Below are 25817 nucleotides of genomic sequence, written 5' to 3' on the forward strand. Positions count from 1 at the left end.
GGTTCCATGTAATATTCTAATTTTCTGAGATTGTGGATTTGGGGTTTTCATGAGCTGTACGCCATGATCATCACAATTATAACAAATTAAGGCTTGACTTATCTCGCTTTGCATGTAATGCGTCTGTCTCATATATCAGTTTCACCTTTTAATTTGCATTACTGAAATTAATGGACTTTTGCACGATATTCTAATTTTCCGAGTTTCACCTGTAGTTATAAATAACCACGCAATCCAACTTTATGAATGTCTCCCTGGAAGACAGGATTCCCACTGCAATCAGTGGGACTTACTCCCTGGTAAGAGTGCATAGGACTGCAGCCTTATGTATTTAAATTAAAAGGCAAATGATGAATCAGCTAAATGTTCTACAGGCTCTTGATAGTGACAGCATATGAAACAACAGCCAGCAGGTTTTAAAGGGCATAACATCTCAGCCAAGTCTTGTTGCCACAGCAACAGCTGAAGTAGGGTTCCTCCGCTGTTTGCAAGAAGGACCTGTAAAAAATACAGTTCTAAAATACAACCCACATAGACCATTTAGTAACATGCATGCAGACAGGATCTGACCTCTGATCAATTAGTTTAGAAAAACCTCTGCCCCTAGCTTCCTACTCATACCTATCTGCAGGGATAAAAAGTACCACTCCACACATTAGCACGTGCTGAAATATCACTTAATGCAGATTACTGCCTCAAGCACATCTATATTTTCATGTGTATCTGTCATGTGTATTAGAATACCCTGATTGGTGGGGATCCTATACACACAGCGGCTGATATCCAGATTAATACTGCATTAGTACAACAAAGAAAGATGCACACATGCAAGAACATCATGTAGCTGAAGGGATGCTAGGGTTGCTATGTCCCCCAGAATTTAGGGTAGCCCCCAGATTTTGGCTCCTCCCCCCGGCTGCTAAATTCCACCTGTATTTACAAGGATTTCAAATGTGCTGCCCAGATTGCCCAGATTTTACTCTGGAGCTGATCACATGGGAGGGCAGAGAAGGAGGGGAAAGTATACAAATCTGTCAAATAAATAAAAATGCAAATTAGTTGTCACATGATTTGCATAATATGCACATTAGGCCACACAAATTTTGGAAGCTTGAATATGGCAACCCTAGGGGATGCTCAAAGTTGCACATTCTCTTGCAGTGATGCTAAATGGTCTGCTTGCACAAACACTGAACTTTCCCAACAAGGATAGTAGACAGGGCTCCATATACAACATATATATATGGACTGATGAAGAGGTTTCATAGTAGGAGCAGTGTTCCCTCTAACAGGGATTTCCAGATGTTGTTGACTACAGCTCCCATAATCCCCAAGCAAAAGCCATTGCAACTGAGGATTCTGGGAGTTGTAGTCAACAACATCTGGGAATCCCTGTTAGAGGGAACACTGAGTAGAAGGTGCACCATGTTGGGATTTCACCATGGACATTGTCTCAGTTCTCTGTGTGGGGCATGCTTGTCTATGTTTGAATGTGTCTATGTACTGGCTTGGGGGTGGAGTCAGAGTTTGTCAGCTTCTTACATTTCAAACTGAGAGGTTCCCTCTCTCTGCATAAGAAATTGTTAGTTTATTGTTTTCTTAGCCTATGTTTCATTAGAAATAAATATCAGACTCTTGTTTCTCAGTTAAAGTTCCTTCCTGTAGTTTCTCTGCAACATTGGTTTATGGGCCCAGTTGTGAAAGAGTTTGTAGGCAAGAAAGCTGGACAAGATGAATGTTTTGCATCTGTGGGGAGACATCTCATGATTGACGTGCTCAATGAAACTAACTACAGAAAATGTTCACCTGTGTGTGTTTTGTGTGACCCTGTGATGATTCTTCTTGAGTGTTCTTATGAAAATTATAGTTTATTCTGTTTGGATGTGCTTTGCATCGGTACATCAGTTTAATTAAATAGCATCTTTAAAAATTAAACATGTTTGATCAGGAAGGGGTTAATAGAGCAATACTAAGTTCTGGGGAGGGGAGCAAAAGTAGAGTTCTTTTGAAAGCTATTTTTAGACGTTCTATAATATGGATCCTCATTATTTCTTCCTCAATCTTTCAGCACTATAGTACAGGCAAATCCTCCCTGCCTTCTGTACGTGAACGGCTGGGACTCTTAATTTGAAATATGTACATGAATCACCATCTGGATCGTAGTTAGTGGGTGGAGTTTCATCGCTACAGCACAAACAATTCTAACTCTCAGCTGTTCTGCTGCTTAGATTTGTCCTTTATTAAATGTAGATTTCAAGGCTTCCAGGTGGTTGTATCGTCTGGGACTATTTATCGAATGGAGGTAGGTGTAGTAATATTTAATTCGCTCTCAAACTGTATCGCTTGTACGGGAGCTCGATTCCAAAAATAGAACTCGACATTGATTCAAGTCAGCGCTTTGATTGTACGAAGTTTTCCATCGGTATGTTGATGTTGATTATAGACTGGGACGAAAAGCATTTCAAAAACCAAAACGCGTGAGCTTTGGGGCATCCTTACGTGCAGATTATATAATTAAGACATGGAAAAAGTATGAGTGCAAAGGGTCGGTGTTGATGTTTTTAAGGCCTGGGAAAGTTCAGTGTGTGTCGTACAGTAGGCCATTTGTAAGCAAAATTGTTGCTTTGGCATATAAAAGACTTGTAAACATCCTGCATTATTTTGTGTTAGAGGGCAGTCGCTCATCTAAGCAGGCCTCTGAATGAATCACTCTGCTAAGGAGCAGTGCAAAGCGGGCAGGAAACGTTCTGTGTACAGCCTCTCTCATCCTTTGTCTTTGGGCGGTTCACAATTAATGGGAAGCTATTGTCGGTCTGTATGGTACAAGGGGCCATAAAATAGCTTACAAACATTTTCAGTTTGTCTCAGCGTTGCTTCTCTTCCAACAGTATAAACAATAATTGGGCACCAGTGATGCTGTTGTTGTTGTTGTGATTGTTTGTAGCCTGCACCTTTAGGATGTATTTAAACATTTTAAAACATTCATTCATACCCGGATTTTCTGTCACTCAGACGTTTAAGCCGGTTAACAAAAAAGAAAGAAAGGGGGGGGGGGACTGGAAAGCAGTATAATAGCATAATACTAAAACAAAAATGTTATAAATAGGAGAGGATACTTGGAGACATCCAAGCATTTGCCATACTCCCAAATGTTGTCTGGTACAGCAGGTCTTCATAGTAGGGCAGAACCTAAGGAGTGACAGGGCCACAAGGGAGTTGCCAGGGAGGAATGGGAATCCCAGAGCCTGAAAAAGGCCCTTATGCAGGGCCCACCCATCTTGCTGCAGGTTTAATCGAAGCTTTGTTCCCTACTGCACAAGCCGTGCATGCAGCTCACTCCAATCCATGGTGAGCCACCCCTTACTCCAGAATGTTCCAGAAATAAATGAGGGAATTTTTTAATTTTTTTTAATTTAATGAATGGGAATGAAGAGAAAAAGAAAAGGAGAGAGGGGAAATAACAAGGGCTGACATTCCAGACTAACTTACTGAATGGTACTACTCAGGAGTTACTCTAAAGGACTACTAAATTTCAGTAGGACTTTCTCTGGTAAAGTTAGTTGAGTGTCAGCCAGGGGAAGGAAGGAAGGAAGGAAAATAGAGGTGCCTTGAAAAGAATGGAAGAGAGTAAGGGAAGGATCTACTTTTGTACAAGGTTATGAATATTGAAGGAAGCAGTGTTCATCTTTATTTTCTCTTTCTCTTTTCTTTTTATCCCCTATTTCTTTTAAAGGAACAACCTACTTTCTTATTAAACTGCATAGGTCCAATTGCACAAAAATTTCATTTTCATGTCACTGCACTGCACAAAATTTGCCCAGCTGCACACTAGAATAAACCTTATCTCAGGTGACAGAGAGACACAGAGCAGGGCTTCAGAGAAGGTAACCCTTTATCTATCCTGCATGTGTACTGATGAAGACATGTTGTTTTTCCTCTAGAGTTAAAAAAAACAACTATAACACCCCAAACCCTCTCCCTGTTTTAATTCCTCCTACATTTATCATACCTACTTAAATTAATGGATAAAATCATTTTTAGTCCCAAATGCTAATTTGTCTGGTAGATATTTTTATGTAACTGCCAGTTGCAAGCACATCTGATAGATGTCAGTTCATGTGATCAGGTTTAGCAGAGGAGAGCAGGATTTGACCATACAAAGAAAGCTCTCAAGGCCGTTACTGAAATCTAGAAAATTTCAGCTTTTTACGTTTGGGAGGGAGTTTCTAGTCCTCATATCCGCCAATATATCTTTAATCATGTTAAATATGACAGGATCAGAAATAAAGAAATAGATTCGTTATCCCATTCCTCATGAGGTGGAAAAAATATAAACCATTTTAGATCTGTATTATGAGTTTTTCTCAAGATGGCTCAGGAGCTGTTGCATATTTGACAATAAAATTATCCGTCAATGGGACCAAAGTTCCATGACGAAGCATCTTTCATAAGGCCTAGGGTTCAATTCCTGACATCTTCATGTAGGGCTGGGGAACCCAGTTGCCTATCCCTGCTACATTGGACAGCCAAGATCCAAAGAGCTTTGCATGCTTACTCCTTTCAGATGCAGCTCCTCCTGTTGAATCAGGCTGAGATCCCTGGTCAGCCACAAAGCTGACTGTCAGTCACTGTATTTCAGCCTAAACTACCTCACAGGATTGTTGTAAGGATAAAAAGGGAGGAATGTTGCCACCCTGAGCTCTCTGGAGGAAGGGTGGACTGCATATGTAAGAACTAATAATAGTTTTTAGCACCAAATTATTTCCAAAGCACCTCAAAACTGGTAATTATCTAGCTATGTCATTCATCTTTTCCCAGTTAATCAATGTGTGTGTCTCTGTAACCTTTCTATTTTGAAAAAAGCTGACAATGGGAGGAAAGCAGAAGTATGCATAAAAGTAGATGGATCTTTTTAGTTTTATGGTAACTGAGTTTTCACAAGTTTTCCTGACAAAACCAGCTTAAGCCAAAGTATTTGTAAACTGTATATGTGGTATTGTATGATTACAGGAAACAGTAGCTCTTTCAATGTAAATCTAGCTATTTGTGCTGGGAGATATTTAAGCAGAGGCACATTGCCAAGGATCAGTTTAAATGTAGGAATGTATAAGAAAAGTAGTTATCCTTAATAAACATTTTCTTATTTAAATATAGCTTCTCAAAAGGAAATTGTTTAATGGAACATGCTATGTGTGTGTGCATACACAGATACACGCACACAGAGTCAATGGCTTTCAACAAACAGACCTCAGTAAACTGCACCCCACAATTACCAAAGGTGCAACTTCTTGTGCCCAGCTGAGAAACACAGATACACAAACATGCATCCCTGGCTGCTAAAGAGTCAGTGCTTGTTGTCCAAGAATAGCTCAGCAAGCCTGGCTGCGTTAACCCCACCCTTGTCTTTGATGCTGTTGATGTCAGCTAAGGATAAGGGAGCTGGCCCTTGGAGTAGGAGAAGCGAGAGTAAAGACGCAGATGCTTGAAGAAGAAGAAAAACTGCAGATCACATGCCACCTCTGGACCACGTAGTGAATGCTACAATACTAAAGGAAGAATGGGTGAAATTCATATGGAAGTGTCAAGCATTTTGTCCTGTGTGCTAAACGGCATTTTTAGCCCATAGTTTCAAGGTTATGGTATTTGCAAAGATGGGATTTCTTGTCAGAGTAGAATAAGGCAACACTGCTCTTAAGTGTTGCTACCATTAAACTACTAATTCAGAATAAGAAACACAGTTGGGCAATTCATCAGTTTTACAGAGTAATCGTAAATATTGTCCCTATAATATAATTGTTTGTGCAGGTTGCTAATGCAGCCAGTGTTAGGGTTCCCCCACCCCACCTCTTATACCAGGAATGCATCCATAGATAGCAGCCAGTACATGAACAGTTTTTATGTTTATACATACATACATAACAATAAAAACAAATTTACAGCTTACACAAATTACAAGAAGTTGTTCTAGTAAGAACTAATCTGCCTACTTTCCTTTCACTTTCTCTACAACTGGACTAAATTTGGTTCAAATCGAGGTCCACAAATTAGATCTCCTGCACCTCAAATGTTCATGCATCCACCATCTTGGATCGGAGTGGATGACATCATTACAGACTACACCGTTGAGGTGTCCCTGTGTGTCACTCACTACAACTGTACCTCATTTGGTTCAAATCAGTTAGACCGTCCACAAGTTAGCCCACTTGCACCTCATTCATGTGTCCGCTATCTTGGATTGAGGTAGATGACATCATCACAAACTATGCCATTGAGGTTTCCCCATGTGCCCCGATTGATTGATTTAGTGTCGTCAAGTCAGTACCGACTCTTAGCAACCACATAGATAGATTCTCTCCGTTGTAGCAAATTTGGTTCAAATCCGTTAGGCAGTTCACAAGTTATCCCACTTGCGCCTCAAGGTTTACGTGTCCTCCATCTTGAATCAGAGTGGATGATATCATCACAAACTACACCGTTGAGGTGTCCCTGTGTGTCCCTACAACTGTACCCGATTTGGTTCATATTGGTCCAGACATTGCGAAGTTGATGGGTGGGACACACAAAATGCCTGGTGGTGGTGGTGGTAGTAGTAGTAGTAGTAATAATAATAATAATAATAATAATAATTCTATTTCTATACCGCCCTTCCAAAAATGGCTCAGGGCGGTTTACAAAGAGAAATAACAAATAAGATGGCTCCCTGTCCCCAAAGGGCTCACAATCTAAAAAGAAACATGATAGACACACACCAGCAACAGTCACTGGAAGTACTGTGCTGGGGGTGGATAGGGCCAGTTACTCTCCCCCTGCTAAATAAAGAGAATCACCACGGTAAAAGGTGCCTCTTTGCCCAGTTAGCAGGAGGGGAATCTCATAAGCCCACAGGAAAGTAGCCTAATAAAACAAAAAATCAAATTAAAGCAACACTCTTTAACAAAATATCAACAGCATAAAACTATCAGAGGGGTTAAATGCCTGAGTAAAGGAAAAGGCCTTTGCTTGGTGCTGAAAAGACGGTGGCTCAGTTCAGACGAACATGGCCCTCACTGCCCCGCTATGAGTGATTAAGTCAAGGACATGCCAAGAACATGGTCGCCCCAACATAATTAAACAATGTGCCAACGTGTTCTCAACACGTCCTTTAACTGCTTATGAGGAGTGATCATCTGAATCAAAGGACATGTAGGGCTGTGAGGGGCTGTTGTTCATCTGAATCATCCCATAATAGTAGGCATCAGGTGGGACTACTGAGAAGGCCCTCTCTCCAGTTTCCACCTATCTCGTTCCAGATGGCAGGGACATTCCAGAGGTGAGCTTCTGTAGATTACCAAAGTGCATGGTTGATGTGGGCATAGGTGTTCTTTCAGGTATCTAGGCCTCAAGCTCTGGCAATGTGATGGCTGCTCCCCATATTAGAACTTGACAGATTCTCATGAATCTAGTTCAGAGTCGGTTTGGCAGTTAATGGAGTTGGTATCTTGTAGTTAATTATGTATGCATTAACCACTCCCACACAATACGTTCTGACACAGGTGTGACCCATGGAAGTAGTGATTAATTTCTCAGGGATGCTTTACTCATGATACTTTCCCCACAGAGGGATGCAAAGTTGTGGAGAGGGGAAATCCATTGACACTGTGGTATGTGTGTTGTATAAAGATCTGTCAAATATGTTTTGCTGAGTGTACTCACTGCCAAAGGCAGTTCCTGCATATCCAGGAAAACTGACACTTGCATGATCTTAACACATTACAGTGCATCCTGGTGTACACAAGTGCTTTTCTACATCAGCGTACATCTGTGTAAAAATAATAATAATAATAATGTGTGTGTGTGTTGACTGTCATTGTTACTTGACTCAAGACTTGGCTTGGTGAATAGAGTGCAATGAAATCCCCACCTTACACACACTGAAAAAAATCCCACTATCTCAAAGTGTTAAGACACAAAGCAGGACACCCTAAGAATGATGGCTGGGCTGACTTGGGCAAATGACTTAAAAGTGCTTTAACATTAGTGATGTGCACGGATTGCGGAGGCGCAGTCCAGCGCTGGGTGTGTGTGTTGCTTTAAGGGCGGGGGGGTTGTACTCACCCCTCCCGCCGCTGTTCCCCCTTGGGCGCTGTAGTTTTCGGCAAAATCTTCAGGGCGGCAGCAGTCCTCCCTGCCGGCCCTGCCCCCCTTGTTGGTGCCCAAATGCGAAAGTAACACACGCGCATGCACCCGCTGCCGTGCACGCACTGCGCATGTCACAGTGATGTGTGTGGCGCATGGCGGGGGGGGCGCATGTGTGCCTGTTGGGCACCAACATTTGGGCACCAACACATGTGGGCACCAACAAGGGGGCAGGGGTGGAAGGGAGGACTGCTGCCACCCTAAAGATTTTGCCGAAAACTATGGTGCCAGAGGGGGGAAAGCGGTGGGAGGGGTGAGTAAACCACCACCCCCGCCCTTAAGGCAATACCCACCCACCCCCGCCAACGGTTCATCGGAACAGCAAACTGGTTCGTGCACATCCCTATTTAACATTTTTATAATGTGTTCTAAGTGATCAGAGTGGTACACATACACACACCCACAACATATCACTTATATCCCACTTTTCTGCATGAGTGTTCTGTATTGGAAACAGCATATAACAAATCCATCCACAGACACGCTAGAATACACTGTGTTGAATGGGGTCTACTCACATATAGGTGTGTGTAGTAGCCTCAGTAACCTTTACAACTAGTCTGTAATGCAAGTCAGTATTAACTCCATGTTGCAAACAAGGATTGAGGCTGAGTGGGTTACCGAAGGGCTTCACATGAATCCATGACAGAAGCAAGATTTGGACTTCAGACTTGTACTAGTATCTTCGCTACGAAATTTCACTACTCTCTGAAGTATGTTCTCTGTAGCTTGAGTAAAAGAAGCATTATTGTTCAGTTCCATAATCTTGACCAATGAACCATTCAGAGCAGTTGCAAGCAAAAATAAATAAATAATCCATGTTTCACAATAGGTGCATTTCGCAAAATTACATGCAGTTAGGAGATGCGATCAAGTCCTTACAGCAGAAGGTGTACATTTCTGTTAGGGATGTAATCTCTTCAGTATAGCATATTCAGATGTAATTGGACAGGGACGTAGACCACAATCTAGAGTTGTGACTGGGATGAGAGAGTTCTTCCAGATAAACCCAGCTATTTTTTTCTTATTTACAGAACCCCTCTGCAGATGGGCAGTCAGTCTGAATTATAACCACCCCAAAGGAATAGTAATCGCGCCACTGGAATGGAAAGGTTAAACAATCAAGAATCATGCCAGATGACTGAAAACTTGACTGCTACAATCCACGATCCAGGAGAAAGCAGCCTGAAGCAGGGTAGTCAAACCATGAACATTTCTCCACTATGCAAAAATCGTGGTAAGGATAAGGAGGGCATTTACTTCGATGCATTTAACAGGCTGCAGGCCTGACCTGTCTAACTGCTTTTGCCATGATGATGGAAGCAGCGGTGACTGGCCCTGCCACAGCTAAAGCAAGGAATGGGGCAGGGCTGATTAGCCTCTCCTCACTTGCCAAGCAACCTGCTGTCCCTACACAACATGCCTGGCATGGATTTACATTGATGGTATATCTTCTGAGGGGTTAAAGCATATGGAAGCTCCAAGTGCAAGGAGCTTGGAGGGGTCCCCACTGCCAAGAGTGCTCTGAAGTTGTCCTGTGTGGTCTGGCTGCCACTGTTGATGCAGCTAGTGGTGGGCTTGGGATGGGATCTCCTTCTTCCCTCCTTGCTCTGAGATTTTGCCACCTGAACCTTGGAGTTCCTGTGTTTGCACAGCATCATAAAAAGAGTTTTGCCTTCAGAAGGTCATCTTTTTCTCTGCACATGCGATCTCCAGAAAGCAGTTCAGGCTACTAAATGGAGTGCTTGTTCTCACGATCAACAGCTGGGTTGTAGGAGCATCCAGCCAAGCTTCAGCCCTGTGTGTGCTGCTCCCAAGAAACGGTTGTGTGTTGGCAAAAATCAAGGTAGGAGGAGGGGGAAATGATTGTGCGCTAGCTGCGATCTAGGTAGCATGGGACTGGACATACTGTTCCTCTGCCCTCAAGATAGTGCTGGTATATGATGTGGGTTGGTGGTACATGATGTGGGTTGGTGGGTTGGTAGCCACTCAGATCGTGACTAGCACACAATCATTTTCCCTCCCCCCCCCTCAATTTTTTCCAACACATGACCATTTCTTGGGAGTGCATGTGGTGTTAGAGCTTGGGTGGTTACCCTACCCAGCTGAGAACAAGCCTAGAATGTTGCCTGTTATCAGGCTGAGTCATGGGCACCTACCTCTAGGCAACACAGGACTCCAAGCCAGGGCTAAGAGAATCAACAAGCCAGTAGTCGGGAACAAGACAAGGGTCAAGACAAGGCAGGAATCCAGGATCAAGTTGTAAGCCAGAAGTTAGGAACAGAGCCAAAGGTTAAATCATGCCAATGAATCCATCAAATCAGAGGCTAGGGAGTAAAATAGAGCAGGAGACACAACCAGAACCAAACAAACTTTGAAACCAGGGCAAGGCTTGCCTCAGACGGTAGCTTCTTGTAGCCCTCCTGTTTTACAGAGAACCAGGGCATGCCTTCATGGGCAAGGCCTGCCCATGACCTGGGGGCTCAAAGGCTTGCTGCAGTGCAAGTAAGCAGAGTCTCTGTCCATGCTTAGCGTGTTTTCAGATGGAGAGAGTCTCCGTTTAAAAATGGAAGGTCTTTTCACTTATCCATTCCCTGCCCAGAAGACATTTTCCCTATTGTACAACTTTGCAGCTCCATCTGCCAATCTGTGATGAGAATTGACTCTTTTCAGACTGCCTTAAAAGTACTTCAAATATGTTTGCGCAATTGCACAACACTGCTTCTATTGTTTCCCATGGCAGTAGTGCTGTGCAATTGCATGGATGTTGTTTTAAGTCATTGCACAACTGCCCTGTTGCACAACACCATCAGGGCTGCCTGCTACATGCGCAGTAGCCTCAGCAGGTCCCTAACCAGTATTGTGCTACACTAAATCTTGGCCTCTGTATTTAAGTGCAGAGCTAAGGTATGCTTCTCATGCAGCTAATCCTCAATGTACTTACTCTAGAATATACTAAAAGCATTTTCTTTCAAGCAGGAGGTAAAAGAAATCTTGACTATTATATTGCACAAGAGCAGTTTGGAAATAGTTGTAGCAGTTTGAACAGTGCACCAGAGAAAGTGACTCTTGTTGTTGATGGCACTAGATTTGTTGTCAATCCCCAGATTTTCACAGCTCATCCTGATACTATGTTGGGAAGGTGAGTGGCTTCATTACTTCTTAAAACTCTACAACTCCAATGGAAATAGCATGAACTAGAACTGATGTTGAAACCTTGGTCGGGTTCACACATCACAGCGGCAAGTAAGTATAGAAGAGCCGCAAAATCGCAATGGGCGCATGTTTCCATGACTGCCACCACTTCCATAACAGAACCCGAAAGTGTTGGGTGGAGAATGTCGGGTACCTGCCTCAGCCCAACTTCATCAAGCTAACTTTAGGTGATGGTAACAAATGTTGGGTGACTGTCAGGCTCAGGTGGGTACCCAACATTTTCCACCTGACATTTCTGGGTTCTGATGTCATGGAAGTGTTGGTGGGAGCACATGTCTGCTGGGAACCGGCAGCTCTTCTGTATTTACTTGCCACTGTGACATGTGAACTAGCCTTTGTATCTTTCAAATTGAACAAATTTAAACTATTTTCACATTTTGGAAGATGAGAGAACTGCAGTAGTAAACTCTTCGGACATGAAAGTTAAACCTGCAGAAGTCTCATTGGTATTTGAAAGGTGTAATCTTTCTGTTTCAAGCAAGGGCATTTTGTTTTGGTGATTTTTGCTTCAGTTGCTGTGTAATTGTGAAAATAAAACCCTACACTGGCTAGAATTCTCATCTAATTTACAAATGCCTCTCCTTCAGTTTCTATTCTGCATTAACCAGGATCACATGTTCACAAAAATAGCACGAGACAGTGCTATTGCATTGCAAGAGAAAGGTGCTTTGAACTTCAAGCTTTAAAACGTCCTCATATCAGGATTTTAACTACATGTTAACAACTACATTTACAGAACATCTACTATTGGAATGCAGGTCATGCTGAATTTTTGTAAAGTGAGGGGGCAGTTTCAAAGGATGGGCAGGAGGAGGTTGTTGAATACTTCCCTGGCCTAGCTACTGCCACCGCCACCCCCCATTTATTTCCAGGCATTTTTCTTCAGACTGGAATTAACTCTGATTTCAGAGCCCATGGGCAGAAACGGATTCAAACACATGGGTCTGCTGTGAGCCTCTGTCCCTGCTAAGTTTCTCTTGTCCATACTTAGGGTGTGATCCTGCTTCCCCAGCATGTGTGTATGTGTAGAGAGCAAACTAGCAGAACTTTCCCTTCACCCTCCCTCCTGTCCTGTGTTACATACGAAGCTGCCCTGTACGAAGCCAGAGACCATTGTTGGCCCATCTAGTTTCATACTCTACACCTGGGGTGAACAACTCAAATGAGAACTGCTCTTGTGGTAAAGTGTACCGATTTCAACTCCTGGTAACCACAGAGCTATGTGGTTTTCTTTGGTAGAATACAGGAGAGGTTTACCATTGCCTCCTCCCACGCAGTATGAGATGATGCCTTTCAGCATCTTCCTATATCGCTGCTGCCCGATATAGTACCAGTGGGGATTTGAACCAGTAACCTTCTGCTTGTTAGTCAAGCATTCCCCTGCTACTTGAATTGTCCCCTTTGCTAAGCAGGGTCCACCCTGCTTTGCATTTGAATGGGAGACTACATGTGAGAGCACTGTAAGGTATTCCCCTCAGGGAATGGAGCTGCTCTGGGAAAAGCATCTAACGGTTCCAAGTTCCTTCCCTGGCATCTCCAAGATAGGGCTAAGAGAGATTCCTGCCTGCAACCTCGGAGAAGCCGCTGCCAGTCTGTGAAGACAATACTGAGCTAGATAGACCAATGGTCTGACTCGGTACATGGCAGCTTCCTATGTTCCTGTGCCCCCGTGGGTCGGAACTAACTATTGCTTGATGTACAAGGGCTGAGGTCAATTTTCAGTCCATCAACTATTGCATTAAAATTAATTACTAAAAATATTAATGAGGTGCCAGTGGGCTCCAGCCCAAGGGCATCTGGTCTCAAGCAGCCAATTGCACTGAGTGGCTGCAGCAGATCAGCAAAAGAAGCCCATAGCTCTTCATGGCTCCTGCTATCGAAACAGGGTATTCCTACCCACAGTTCAGCAAAAAAGGCCTCGCGGGCTAGATCTGGCCCCCAGGCCTTATGTTGTGCAGGTGACCTACACTCTCTGGCAACTGGTCTCCAGGGTTTCAAATACGGATGTGCATGAAACTGGGCGGGAGAGGCTCGAAGGCGTGTGTGTGTGTGCTGCTTTAAGGGCGAGGGAAGGTGCACTTACCCTTCCCACCGCTTTCCCCCTCGCTGGCACTCCGTTTTTAGAAAGTCCATCAGGGCAGCAGCGTACCTCCCTGCCACTCCGTTTGCCCCCTTTCCCGGAACTGATTCAGGTACTTCCGGTTAGTCCCGGTAAAGGGGGCAAACAGGGCAGCAGGGAGGTTACGCTGCCGCCCTTATGGACTTTCTAAAAACGGAGCGCCAGCGGGGGAAGAGCGGTGGGAGGGGTAAGTGCTCCTTCCCCCACCCTTAAAGCAGCACCCCCCTGCCTTCGAACTGGTGGAACCACCTGCTGTTGGGACCGGTTTGGAGGCCCGTAAAGGGCCTCCAAACCGGTTCTGTGCACATCCCTTGTTTCAAATTCAGAGAGGTATTTCCTAGCCCTGCCGGGAGATACCCAAGATTGGACTCAAGACCTTCCACATGCAAAGCAGGTGCTCTACCACTGAGCTACGGTCCCTTCTCCGTTGGGCCACTTGAGCCACAATGGTGTTTTCATGGTCCCTCGCAGTCAGGCACTGAATCTTGGCAGAGCTCTCCTGCCTTTTACGTACCATGATCCAGCAGCAGCCCATTCATTCTCAGGCCCCACATGCTCAGGCTGCTCTCAGCATGTGCAGAACCCAAAGGTGAGAGATTTGCTGGATCCTCCTAAAGCAAAGGTGCCGATTCACCAGCACAGCACTGTCCGAGAAAGCCAGGGGAGAATTCTGTATGGTTTCTATGGGGAGCCTCTCTGCAACCTCCTCAGTGGGCAAGCCGGGTTGCACCCACTGTGTTTTACTTCTTGGTTCTTGAACCAATTGCTCATGACTGTGTTTATCTCCAAGCATCTGCAGTACAAAGCTAAAGAGGGCATAGAGCAAATGTGATGAGTTGGCCAATAGGTAGCTAGCTACAGCTGCTGCCATGGAAGTAAAGAAAATGTATGCAGTTAAGTACTGAATTCAGCTGGATCAAACAGCAGATACCCTTAGAAGAACTGCAGTCCCTTTTCAGCTGCTTAGGATACCATCCACCTCCTGACCAAAGAATCTTGTTGCATTCTGAAATAAAGGGTTGTTCAAATTTGTATTATTCTTTCTTTAGATGATCTTAGACCCAAACGAAGTACAATGTGGGAGATCCATGATCAGGATGGATCCGCGTGACTTTTAGTTCTGTTTTTGGTTTTTTAAAAGTCAATTTTAAAAAAAAAATCGCTGGTGGCACTGAAGGAATGGTGTTAACTATTCTACCCCATGCCATTTTCCTGATTGAAATGTACCCCCAAGCAGCTCATTGCCCCATAGGGGGAAACATACAAGTACCATTGATACCTGTAAGTTTTCCCCTACATGGCAAAGAGCAGCTTCAAGGTGGTGGTGGTGGTATTTAAATCAGAAAAATGGCACAGTTAACCCCTCTTAGCCAGGGGTGTAGCTATAATTGAGAAGATGGGTTCAAAGAACCTGGGCCCCCCAGCTCCACCCCTCCCTATTTTCTTCATTATCTCCCTCACTCAGGAGCCGCCGGAGAAAGGGGCGAACACGGGCCCCCTCTCCCCTAGCTACACCCCTGCTCCTAGCACTGATACCCACTGGTGCTATTGCATTAAGAAAAACCTGCAAGCGATCCTGATAATAGATCTCTTGCATCGTATCGTGTTGTGCCTTTAGTGTTATCTTCTTATGTCAATATTTCATCACCTGATACTCGGATATTTCTACCTTTCAGAATGTTTGGGCCAGGACGCGAATATAACTTCACTCGGCCAAATGAGAAGGGTGAATATGAAATTGCAGAAGGAATCAGCTCCACTGTGTTCCGGACTGTGCTGGTGAGGAACCCCACAGTAGCAAATCAGAAGTAACATTGTCTTTCCAGTGCTGCATAATAATCCTTTTGGCAACACCCCATGTTCAACACTCCCTCCATCCATGCCTGCTTCCTTAGTTAGGATATCAACCACTACTCCTGCCTTCAGCTTCAAAGGCACTTTGGAGCTTCTCTATAAATATTTTAAATTCCGTTCTCTGTGCATATTCTAAAGTACATAGATCTCAGATGTTTTCCTCATTTCCTCCTCCTTTTAAAGACTGTGGCCCAGTTCAGACACAACAGCAAACTGTAGCTTGTTATTACAAACATAAATCACCATGAGCCTTGGGCTATTCCCTCCCCCCCCCCACACACACACACTTTGTGCACAAGGTGTAGAGACTGAAAGCTTTCTTTTATAGTTTGTAGCAAACTACTGTTTCATCTGGACACGGAAACTGGAGTTGGTTGTTATTAATAATAATAGTAATAATAGGAGGCCTGCTTTATCATTGTCTCTTTCAGGATTATTACAAAACTGGAATCATTAACTGTCCTGATGGGATTTCTATTCCTGATCTTAGAGACACATGTGACTACCTTTGCATCAACTTTGACTTCAATACAATCAAATGTCAAGATTTAAGTAAGTGTAGCGCAATGAAAGAGAGAGACATGTCATTGTTGTGTCCATCATAGTCATTCTGCAATAGATCATGCTCTGTTTTCTGAACTTACATACAGTGCAGTGCACCGTCCATAGAAGAGTGGGATGCATGCGCTGGCTCCATTTGAGCCCAAACTGTGCCCTATTAAGCTTATAGAGTCTCTCTGGCTCCTAAGAGTTGTGTCATCGCTGCAGCAATGAGCCTCCCATTATTCCTAATGGGCAGTAAGCACCAGGGGGGAAACTGAGGGAGGCACAGAAGGAGCAAAGTGCATTTATGGGTGGACAAGCTGTATCTTACATATGATTTCTGGAACAGAACTAGGGGAGGTTTGTTTGTTTGTTTGTTCCATTTATAAACCGCCCCATCCAGAGGCTCTGGGCAGTGTACAACTTTTTAAAAATACATAAAACCCACAATTCAAACAATGCTAAAAACAATATAAAAACAATTCAAAAATGATTAAAACTATTTAAAACCAATTAAAATACATTTAAAAACAACAAAACTTTACAAGTCTTGGAAGGCCAGGCCAAATAAATAGGTTTTTAGGGCTCTCTTAAAGGCCAACAGTGAGCCTAAACTGCAGATATCTTTCGGGAGTGCATTCCATAGACTATGAGCAGCTACAGAAAAGGCCCAGTTCTGAGACGCCACCAGACGTACCGGTGGTAACTGGAGACGGACCTCTCCAGATGACCTCAATGAGTGATGGGGATCATACTGAAGAAGATGCTCTCTAAGGTAACCCGGACCCAAGCCATTCAGAGCTTTAAAGGTAATAATCAGCACTTTGTATTTCGCCTGGAAACATATTGACAGCCAGTGCAGCTGTTTTAAGACAGGCATAATATGGTCTCTCGGGGTTACCCCAGAGACCAATCTGGCTGCCGCATTTTGAACTAACTGAAGTTTCCAAACTACGTACAAAGGCAGCCCCACGTGGAGCGCATTGCAGTAGTCCACTCCTAAGAAGTGGTCTAATCATTGCCTCCTTCAAACAAGGAGGCATCCTACCCTCCCGCAGCGATGACTTAATGATATTAACTAAGACATCTGCAACAATCTCCCTGCTAGATAGAATCAGCAAAGTTGGGCAAGGATCCAGAGAACAAGTGGTAGGCCGCACCGCCCCAAGCAGCTTGTCCACGTTCATCAGGCATCACAGATTGAAACTGATCCAGTCTAATACTGCAAGAGGGATTGCTGGACACCACCTTAATAGACTCTGCAGAAACAGTGGAGTCCAAGTCGGCCTGAATACAGGAGATTTTGTCTGCAAAGAACCCATTAAGAGCATCACAGCAGAACAAAGTCCCCGGGGATTGGTTTGAATTGGAAGGAGCCTGAATCAAACTCCTCACAACCCGGAACAGCTCTGCCGGATGGGATAGGTGATAGAGGTCAAACAACTTGTTTGAGTGCACACTTGCCTCTCCTCTGGAGCCATCCTTGCCAAAGGGAGGCTCATTGCTACAGCAATGACTTTATTTATTTATGACTTAATGACTTTATTTATTTATAATATTTATAACCCCATCCACCCACCCCGTGCACTACTGCTCGGGGCAGCTCACAACATTAATTTAAAAATACAATATAAAAGTAAAATAAGACTAACGAAATTAACCAAATTGAAGTTAAACGAGTTAAAACCAGGCTAAAGCCACAATTCTTAGGAAACCACCTGTTTTTTACTATTCTGTAAACTGTGCTGAGAACTTCTTGATTTTGTTGAAAAGCAATATATAAATAGGAACATAGGAAGCTGCCTTCTCCCAAGTCAGATGCTTGGTCCATCTAGCTCAGTATTGTCTACACAGGCTGGCAGTGGCTTCTCCAAGGTTACAGGCAGGTGTGTCTCATCCTGGAGAATATTAATATTTTTGATGTGTGCAGCTAGGGTAGAGCTTTCCATTCTGGTTGTATGGAAAGGTCTCATTGGTGATTTCTTTCCTGTTAGGTGCTTTATTGCATGAACTGTCTAATGATGGGGCTCACAAGCAGTTTGATGGCTTCCTGGAAGAGCTAATTCTGCCTATCATGGTGGCTAGTGCTAAAAAGGGAGAACGCGAGTGTCACATAGTGGTATTAACAGATGAAGACACAGTAGATTGGGATGAAGACTATCCGCCGCCTGTGGGAGAAGAATACTCACGAAGTAGGTGCTCTTACCAATTTATTTTTAAATAAATATATATATTTATTTATTATAGACTATTTTTTATCTTGGCCAGAGGCTCATCCCCAATAGTCATCATGTTTTGGTGTCCAGATTTGCACATCAACGTCTTGTTGATTGCATTGTGTGTAGTTGAATGTCACAATGTGGGCTAAAGGCCTTCCAACACAACCAAGTTCTTGTTTCATGCAATGGATGTGCCATTTTTGCTCATATGTTGCTTGGGATCCAAACATGACTGTAGCAATTTTGTCTCAGCTCTCTTACAGCAACGTTTTGTCATGGTGAAAATGCTATTTTTCCTGTGGCAAGTTCATGCATTGATATGAATACTGCATGGAATGTCATTATGCAAGTGTCACTTGACACTTATTGAATAGCACATGTGATGTCACTAGTGATAAATTACATCACTCTTACCACATGTTTACATCACCCACCATCACATGTAGCAGGATTGTGTGCAGGCTTAGATCTGCAGCCTGACACATTAGCCCTATTCAGACATTATGTTGCACTGATGTACAGGTGTATGCATTGACATGTGTTTGTGTGAATGACTGTACATGCATTCTTTTAAAATGTGAACCTGCGTACAGGCCCTTCAAATGCAAGATACAGTTAGGAAGTATACTAGTGTGTGTTTTGAACATTATGTGTGAATAACTATACATGCACACACTGTACACAGATTGTGAAAGAGTTGAACATAACATGAATTGGGCTGCAGCTAAACAGGCTTCAGCCTATTAATTTTGGTAAGGTTAAGGACCTTGACTTATAGCCCCTAGGTTACAAGAAAGTGGTGATCTGAACTCACCATTCTTTTCCCGCGTGGAGCAGGTTCTGGTGCAGGTTTGCACACAAAGAGCAGCTGTTTCCCAGCTGCAAGGGTCTTATCCATGCCCAAAGCAACTGCTGGAATGAGGCATCTGGTAACAAGCTGATCCAATAGCCACGTACAGCGCAGTGAAAGGCTGGCAGTCCAGCACTGCTGACGCCACTGCGTCTGTCTGAAATACTGCCCATGGAGTTTGCATTTGTGCAATTTTAAGTTGGAGCTGAACTGCCCTTAAATCAAGATTTGAATGCACAATTATATCTTACACTGCTGCATTATATGTAAGATGCAGCACTGTAGGATATAATAGTGCATTCAGATGTTGCTTTCTTGTAATATTTGTTTCTTTCCAGAATATTTCTTTTTGGATGCCTCTTTCCAATGGCATCCAGACAGTTTTGCTGCTAGTGTGAATATTGTCAGGAGGGCTCTCTTATGCAGATATTAATTATGGTTTTTCCCCATCTCTACTCCAAGTCCTGTATAGTTCTAAGCTCTACAGATTCTTCAAGTACATTGAGAATCGGGATGTTGCCAAAACCGTTTTGAAAGAACGTGGCCTGAAAAATATTCGAATTGGCATTGAAGGTAGGTATTGTATTTCCTAAACCATAAAGGCATTTCAGATGAAGCCACCAACCATTTCCTTTAGAAGTTACCCTGTACTGATTCTGCTAGTATTTGCCTTGCCACTCCCAGGTGCCCTTTTGCTGCTCTCGCAGGTGATGAATGTTGACCTGCTTCTCGGCATTACTTTAGCGCTGCAAGCCTTCGCTTCCTGATTAGTGATTTCATGAATAGCCCTTTTGCTGGAGGTTCTCAAACTTGGGTTCCCAAATGTTGCAGGACTACAACTCCCATCGTGGCCAAAGGCCATTGTGGCTGGGGATGATGGGAGTTGTAGTCCAGCAATATCCAGGGACCCAAGTTTGAGAACCCCTGCCTTACCCCTGTTTCTGGCAGCAGTGTTGAGAATCCTGAGGCTGTTGTGCCCCGTTTGAGGGTGCTGCCTTACAGTCTGCTCCATGGATTAATTGCGGCAACTGGTGAGTAACTTATTTATTTAATACAGTCCCATACCGCCCCAAACTCATGTCTTTGGGCTGCTTACAATAAAAATACCATTAAAACACTTTAAAATTTAAAACATGTTAAAGGTGTTAACTGTTAAAACTATAAATCTAACTTAGAGCCAAACTATACAAGACCGGGCAGCCACATGTTTTACTATCTGTTTATTCACATACAAAGTGGGGGTGGGACTTTCCCCCCTTTTTGCTTATTAAAATTATACGGCACCCTTCCACACAAAGATTTTCAGAATGGTTTACAAAATCAAAAGGACAACAAAAACAACCAACCCAATAAAGCAGCACAAGAATAAAGCAGAAGGTAAAAACAAGCCTCAGCAAGAGTTTAAATGGGTGGAGAGCTGGTCTTGCAGTAGCCAACATGACTTGTCCCCTTTGCTAAGCAGGGTTTGTCTTGGTTTGCATTTGGATGGCTGACTGCATGTGAGCACTGTAAGATAACCCCCTAAGGGGATGGGCCATAGCTCAATGAAAGGCCATCTGCTTGCATGCCGGAGATCCCAAGCTCAATTCCTAGCACTTCCAGGCAGGGCTTGGAAGACTTCTGTTTGAGACGTTATGGAGTCATCACCAGTCAGTGTTGCCCTATATGGACCTATGGTCTGACTTCATATAAGGCAACTTGTTATGTTCAAAGACATCAAAGTAGATGCCAGTGGAGTCTTCCTAGGGAGAACATCCCAGAAGTATGGCACCACCACCAAGGCCCTCCAAAGATGACCCCACTGTTAATGGAAATGAACACATGGGGGAGGGGAGCAAAGTCTGCCCCCTCCCCTGCTCTCCCTGTCTGTGTGCACTGTTGCTTGAAAAACTCCCAGCTGCCCATCCAAATTATAGTATTGGAACTGGGCTGAAAGAAAGCTCCTTTAAGCAGCAGTACACAGCAAGGTCAAGCAGTAAAGCACACTTCTTCTCATTTAGAACTGCCCCCACTCCATGCATCGACATGCATGAGCACTGTAAGGTGTTCTGGGAAGAGCACATGCGTGCTTGCATGGAGACAGTTCCAATTTCCCTCCCTGGCATCTCCCAGACAGGGCTGAGACAGACTCTTACCTGCAACCTTTGAGAAGCCGCTGCTAGTCTGTGTAGACCAGGGATTCTCAGTGTTGGGTCCCCAGATGTTATTGGACTTTAACTCCCATAATCCCCAACCAAAGTTCACTGGGTCTGGGGATTATGGGAGTTGAAGTCCAATAACATCTGGGGACCCAACGTTGCGAATCCCTGGTGTAGACAATAGTGAGCTAGATAGACCAATGGTCTGACTTGGTATATGGCAGGCTCCTATGTTATATGCAGACAGGGCAGATATGGCTGACCTCTCATGTCTAGTTTGGCTGGTGCTGCTAACATGTCACTGGTCTTAGGGGGCGGCAGGTGGACAGACACATTTTCTTCCGTCTTCCCTTTGCTTCATTTTCAAGCTGAGTTCTATTAGCACGAGCACATTTCTGCCCCTGAAGGCATTTCGCTTTTATTCTACAGCCCCCTTCCTTCTGATTCTTTGAACTTGTCTGGTCAGGGCTGGGTGGAAACTATGCTCCCTTGACAGGTGTGGCTGTGTGAGCTTCTCCCCCACCCACCCCCAAACAAATAGAGGTGCCTCTCTGTCATGTGGCTTAAAAATAACTGTTTGGCCATCCCATAAACCATGCACTCTTTTGTTTGGTGAGAAAATAAAATCATGATTGGCTGACATCCAGGAAGGATAATTTTAGGACCTTTTAGAAGGTGTCTTCTGTGGATGAATATGCAGAACTTAAACTTCTGTTTCATGAAGATGACTTTGGAAACTGGCGAGATCCTCTCCATCTCTCCCTTAGAAGTGCTTCTGCACCATGATGTCCCTAAGAGAGTTCTGCCCCTATAATCTAGGTTCTTTTACTTTGCTGCACGAGTGATAGGGCTTCCCACAGGGGCTGGAGTGTACATGAGATAATGATGCCAGGCTAATTATGTTTCAGGTTACCCCACCTGTAAGGAGAAAGTGAAAAGGAGGCCTGGAGGACGCTCGGAAGTGATTTATAACTATGTGCAACGCCCATTCATCCAGATGTCCTGGGAAAAGGAAGAGGGGAAGAGTCGCCATGTTGACTTTCAGTGTGTTAGAAGCAAATCTCTAACCAACCTTGTGGCAGTGGGTGAAGATGTAGCAGAAGATCAGGAGGTCATGTTGCATCACCCACCCCAGGTGGATGAACTTGACAGATTAAATGCACCATTCTCTCAAATGGAGCCCAATGATCTACAAGATTAATACTGAAGTTAAGCACAGTTCTCTAAAATGAATTTGACTGATCTTCTACATTAAAACTGAATAACTAGGGCAGCTTGCCAATGGTCTTCCTACAACCGGATCTCTTACAAGCTGTTCTATTCTTACAATTGCTGCGCTCTATAAATATGATGTCCAAGCAAAAAGGACTAGTGCCATTAAATCCACAGTTGAAGGCTTCCAAACACTGTCCATGGAGGACCTGGTCCCTGATGAGTGATACGAAGGTTATATCTAATCCTGTCAAATGTTCCCATTAGAAAAAATGTTCATATGCAATTCTGTGTTACTGCTCTGCATCTGTTGCTCTTTTCAGTGGCCATCACTCAGTTACAAAGAGACCGAGCATTATACCATGAGGGCCTCCCTTCCAGGAGTACAATTGTTATTGGCAGAAATTAAGAGACTATGGCTGTTTCCAGTGAGCTAGCTGTTCAGTTTCCCTTTCAGCAGCTCTGACACCAACTTCCAAAACTGCATCTTAAACTCAGGGACCTACGGAAGGAAAACAAAAAACTCCTGCTATGTGCACAAATCAGACACACACCCCTCTGCGTCATGAGCTGTATGGGAGAGACTTTGAGCACAGGACAGAGGAACTTCTGCACAAACTCCCATTAAATGTACAATGCTGTCTTCTGAAAGAGTGAAAGCCTTCAAGAAAGCAAATGTTAAATTAGTGAATCCCATTCAATAATCTAAAGATGCAGGAAGTTTTCAATATGAAGTACAGCGATGCAAATGACAACATGTACCTGTCTTTACATGTTGTACCTCTAACATGCTCTCTTTTATGACTCCCTCAGATTACTCAGCATGTCTTAAGGCTATCAAGACTGTTGAATTCTACTGGCTTTGCAGGTGACAAGTGCAAAAGCTTTCTTCTCATTAAACAGTGAACATTAAACCGTTTGCTCCTCCAAAAAGGATAAAAAATGCTGCTGGTGAATATGTATGACCCAAGACAGCTGCTGTTTCACCAGTATAGTCTTAGTCTTAACATAGGCATATTTCACAGTGTGCTGGTCCCCCCTGCTTTTATGTTAACATTGAGCCAATCAGTGTTGAGCAAGGTCATGAGTTCAGAGATCTCACGGGAACTGCAACCTCTATATTATGTAGGAGATAATCTATTTCATATACATCAGTATCAAACCTACTCTGCATGGTGAACACAGCCAAGCATACTGGTGGTGTTCAGGGAGTTGCATGCAAGGACTGTAGCACATGGATCGCTGAACACTTGAGTTGGCTGTTACATTGGTCCAAAGAAAGACAAGGTATAATGCAGTTCCATGCTGTGGTGACTTCTTACTTCTCAGTATGCCAGCCCCTTGCATAACAGCAAGCTCTAAAAACAGATATAGATAATTTTGTTTAAGATAGATGGGCAGCTAACGATGATGATGATTAAAAGAACATGGACATTTGTAATTAGTTGACTTCTGCCAACTTAAGTGGGGGGTTTTAGAGGCTGTGCACCAGAAGTTTGAAGCACACCAAATTTTAGAACAGATGCCTGTTGCTAAGCTAAAGCGGTCTTGTAACTTCATAAAAGAAACTTTCAAAGAAAGCAAAACAAATTTTGTAGATAGATTTAAAAATCTATGCCAGTGCTGTTTCCAGACCCTTTCACAAGTAAGTGCCTATAGGAAAGGGTTTTCAAGAACATGAGAGGAACCACCACGTTACATGTGCTCTGAACAAGGTGAGTGGCAGAGTGTTCAATTCCTTTGATCTTTTTGACAATATGCTGTTTAGATGCATCAAGAGGACAGATTCAGCATTTGCAAGCAGGCAATTGGAAGCAGGCACTGGTTGCATGTGAACTCTTCCAGTACTGAATTCCAATATGAAACTAAAAATTCTTGATCAAGAGATAGGTGGATAGCCCTGTGTATGTTATACAACATTTGCTTGCCAGTCATCTCTATAGTTAAAGTCCCAAAATGTTACAACCGTGCCAGGCACTAAGCACAACAGCCTGATCTAGCAAAGTGTCAGTTTCACTTTGGTAAGACTGACTTTCATATACATGTTAAACATTTATTAAGGGCTCATCTCCAGTGCAAATGAAACTGGTTTAACAGTATTTTCTTTGAAGAAATTACAGCTTTGATAGGTGAGAATTTCTGATTGAGATCTCAAACAGAATATACAGCCATGTTTTCCAAACCGGAAGCTATGCATGTTATCAGTGTTGCTTAGAGGCAGCCTACTTTATACAACAATTACATTTGCTGCAGCTGTACTGGTGTTTCCAGCAGCAAACCTGTGAAATGTGAAGGTCAGAGGTACATTCATAAGCGCTGAAGGATACCTGCTGGAAGGTCAAGGTGGCTGTGACTGCCTGGCATGTGTCCACTTCATGTTCAGAAACACGGACCTGCCCTTCACATTTTGCATTTGCTGTGCTGCAGTCATGTTACCACAGCAAACATGACTGCCATGCAAAATATGAAGCAGCACTTAAAAATAGGATTCTGAGTACAAAGTTCAAGTGCTGGAACTTCAAATGTGAAGCACATCAATGAAATGAGAGGCACGTCGGTCTTTAAAGGATTACTCTGCCATTCATTTCATTAAGAGTTGAATGTTCATATTGCAAAACAATACATGGGAGATTGAAAACTATCCATATATGTTGGTTTCCTGAAGAAACAGGATGTATTTAAATCTTGTATCTGATGCAAGAGGGTTTAAAAAAATTGTTCTTTAGCAAATGCCACAGAAGTGTGTAAATGGAATGCTTCCAATTCAGGTGTGAAGGCATCTTTACTCCCTTCTTCTATTACTTGCCATTCAAGTTAAAAAAAAAGACAAAATTTGCCTCATTTTATATTTACAAGAACATACTGCTTCTGTGGCTACAGTTTCTGTATAAGTTGTTTACATGCTGCTTTATACCCTTGAATAAAGGCGGCTTTAGATCTTATTTTTATGCTTCCAACCTACTTCTTGTGCCTTTTCTTCCAAGGTCTTCATACGGAACTTTACTACGAGAAAGGGCCACATCATTCCCTTCTTCACATTTCCTTGCTGCCAATTGTTTACCTGAAGACACTGCAGAGGGCCAGACTGACTCCAGCTTCCCACCCACATGTGCACATGGTGGAAGGAAGGTGTATATCCCCCTGTGTTACAGGACACATCTTGTGCCCTCAGGAAACCGAACGTGTGAAGCAGCCCTAAGGATATTTCACGTTAGAGAAGAGCCAATTAGCATATTAGGAGGTCGTGAAGAGGAGCATGAAGCTGATTCCTCATTCTCATGCTGAACAAAAATGGTTTCTGAGGTGCTTTGAATTATCAGAGGCAATGATACGTTTTCCACTCTTGCCCAATCACTGCCATGTGTCTCTTCCATCTCCCAATCCTCTGCCAGACTAGTTTGCAGTTCAGGGTTCTTTTCAAAACCTGCATTTCAGCAATTATAATAAAAGGAACTTGTGTATTTATTCTAGTTGCACCTAATCAAGACAAT

At 43.5% G+C, this 25817-nt stretch overlaps 1 protein-coding gene across 5 annotated transcripts; it reads left to right on the forward strand.

Annotated features, from left to right (window-relative positions):
* Window positions 1–2105: 2105 nt before the first annotated feature.
* On the forward strand, window positions 2106–25791 carry KCTD20 (potassium channel tetramerization domain containing 20). Of its 5 annotated transcripts, XR_008306059.1 has the most exons (9): window positions 2110–2302; window positions 9210–9412; window positions 11152–11317; window positions 15187–15289; window positions 15796–15916; window positions 17902–18099; window positions 19439–19549; window positions 22023–23194; window positions 25311–25791. XR_008306059.1 is itself a non-coding variant. In XM_053245106.1 (8 exons), the coding sequence occupies exons 3-8, from the start codon at window positions 11307–11309 to the stop codon at window positions 22313–22315; spliced, it is 837 nt and encodes a 278-aa protein (XP_053101081.1). In that variant the 5' UTR covers window positions 2106–2302; window positions 9210–9412; window positions 11283–11306; the 3' UTR covers window positions 22316–25268. The 5 variants fall into 5 exon arrangements, 4 of the variants coding, with proteins under 4 accessions (XP_053101081.1, XP_053101078.1, XP_053101080.1 ...); XM_053245106.1 differs by lacking the exon at window positions 25311–25791 and having other exon boundaries at window positions 2106–2302; window positions 11283–11317; window positions 22023–25268; XM_053245103.1 differs by lacking the exon at window positions 25311–25791 and having other exon boundaries at window positions 22023–25268.
* Window positions 25792–25817: the final 26 nt, after the last annotated feature.

Source organism: Hemicordylus capensis, chromosome 4 (assembly GCF_027244095.1).
Source record: "Hemicordylus capensis ecotype Gifberg chromosome 4, rHemCap1.1.pri, whole genome shotgun sequence".
Taxonomy (NCBI): Eukaryota; Metazoa; Chordata; class Lepidosauria; order Squamata; family Cordylidae; genus Hemicordylus; species Hemicordylus capensis.

What these genes read in the sequence shown, in the direction of transcription:
- KCTD20 (XM_053245103.1), top strand. Translation starts at nt 9,280, where the DNA reads ATGGAAAGGTTAAACAATCAAGAATCATGCCAGATGACTGAAAACTTG. An exon ending in TCCACTATGCAAAAATCGTG is followed by an intron (nt 9,413 to 11,151) that starts GTAAGGATAAGG and finishes TTTTCTTTCAAG; the next exon opens with CAGGAGGTAAAAGAAATCTT. An exon ending in CTGTGTTCCGGACTGTGCTG is followed by an intron (nt 15,290 to 15,795) that starts GTGAGGAACCCC and finishes TGTCTCTTTCAG; the next exon opens with GATTATTACAAAACTGGAAT.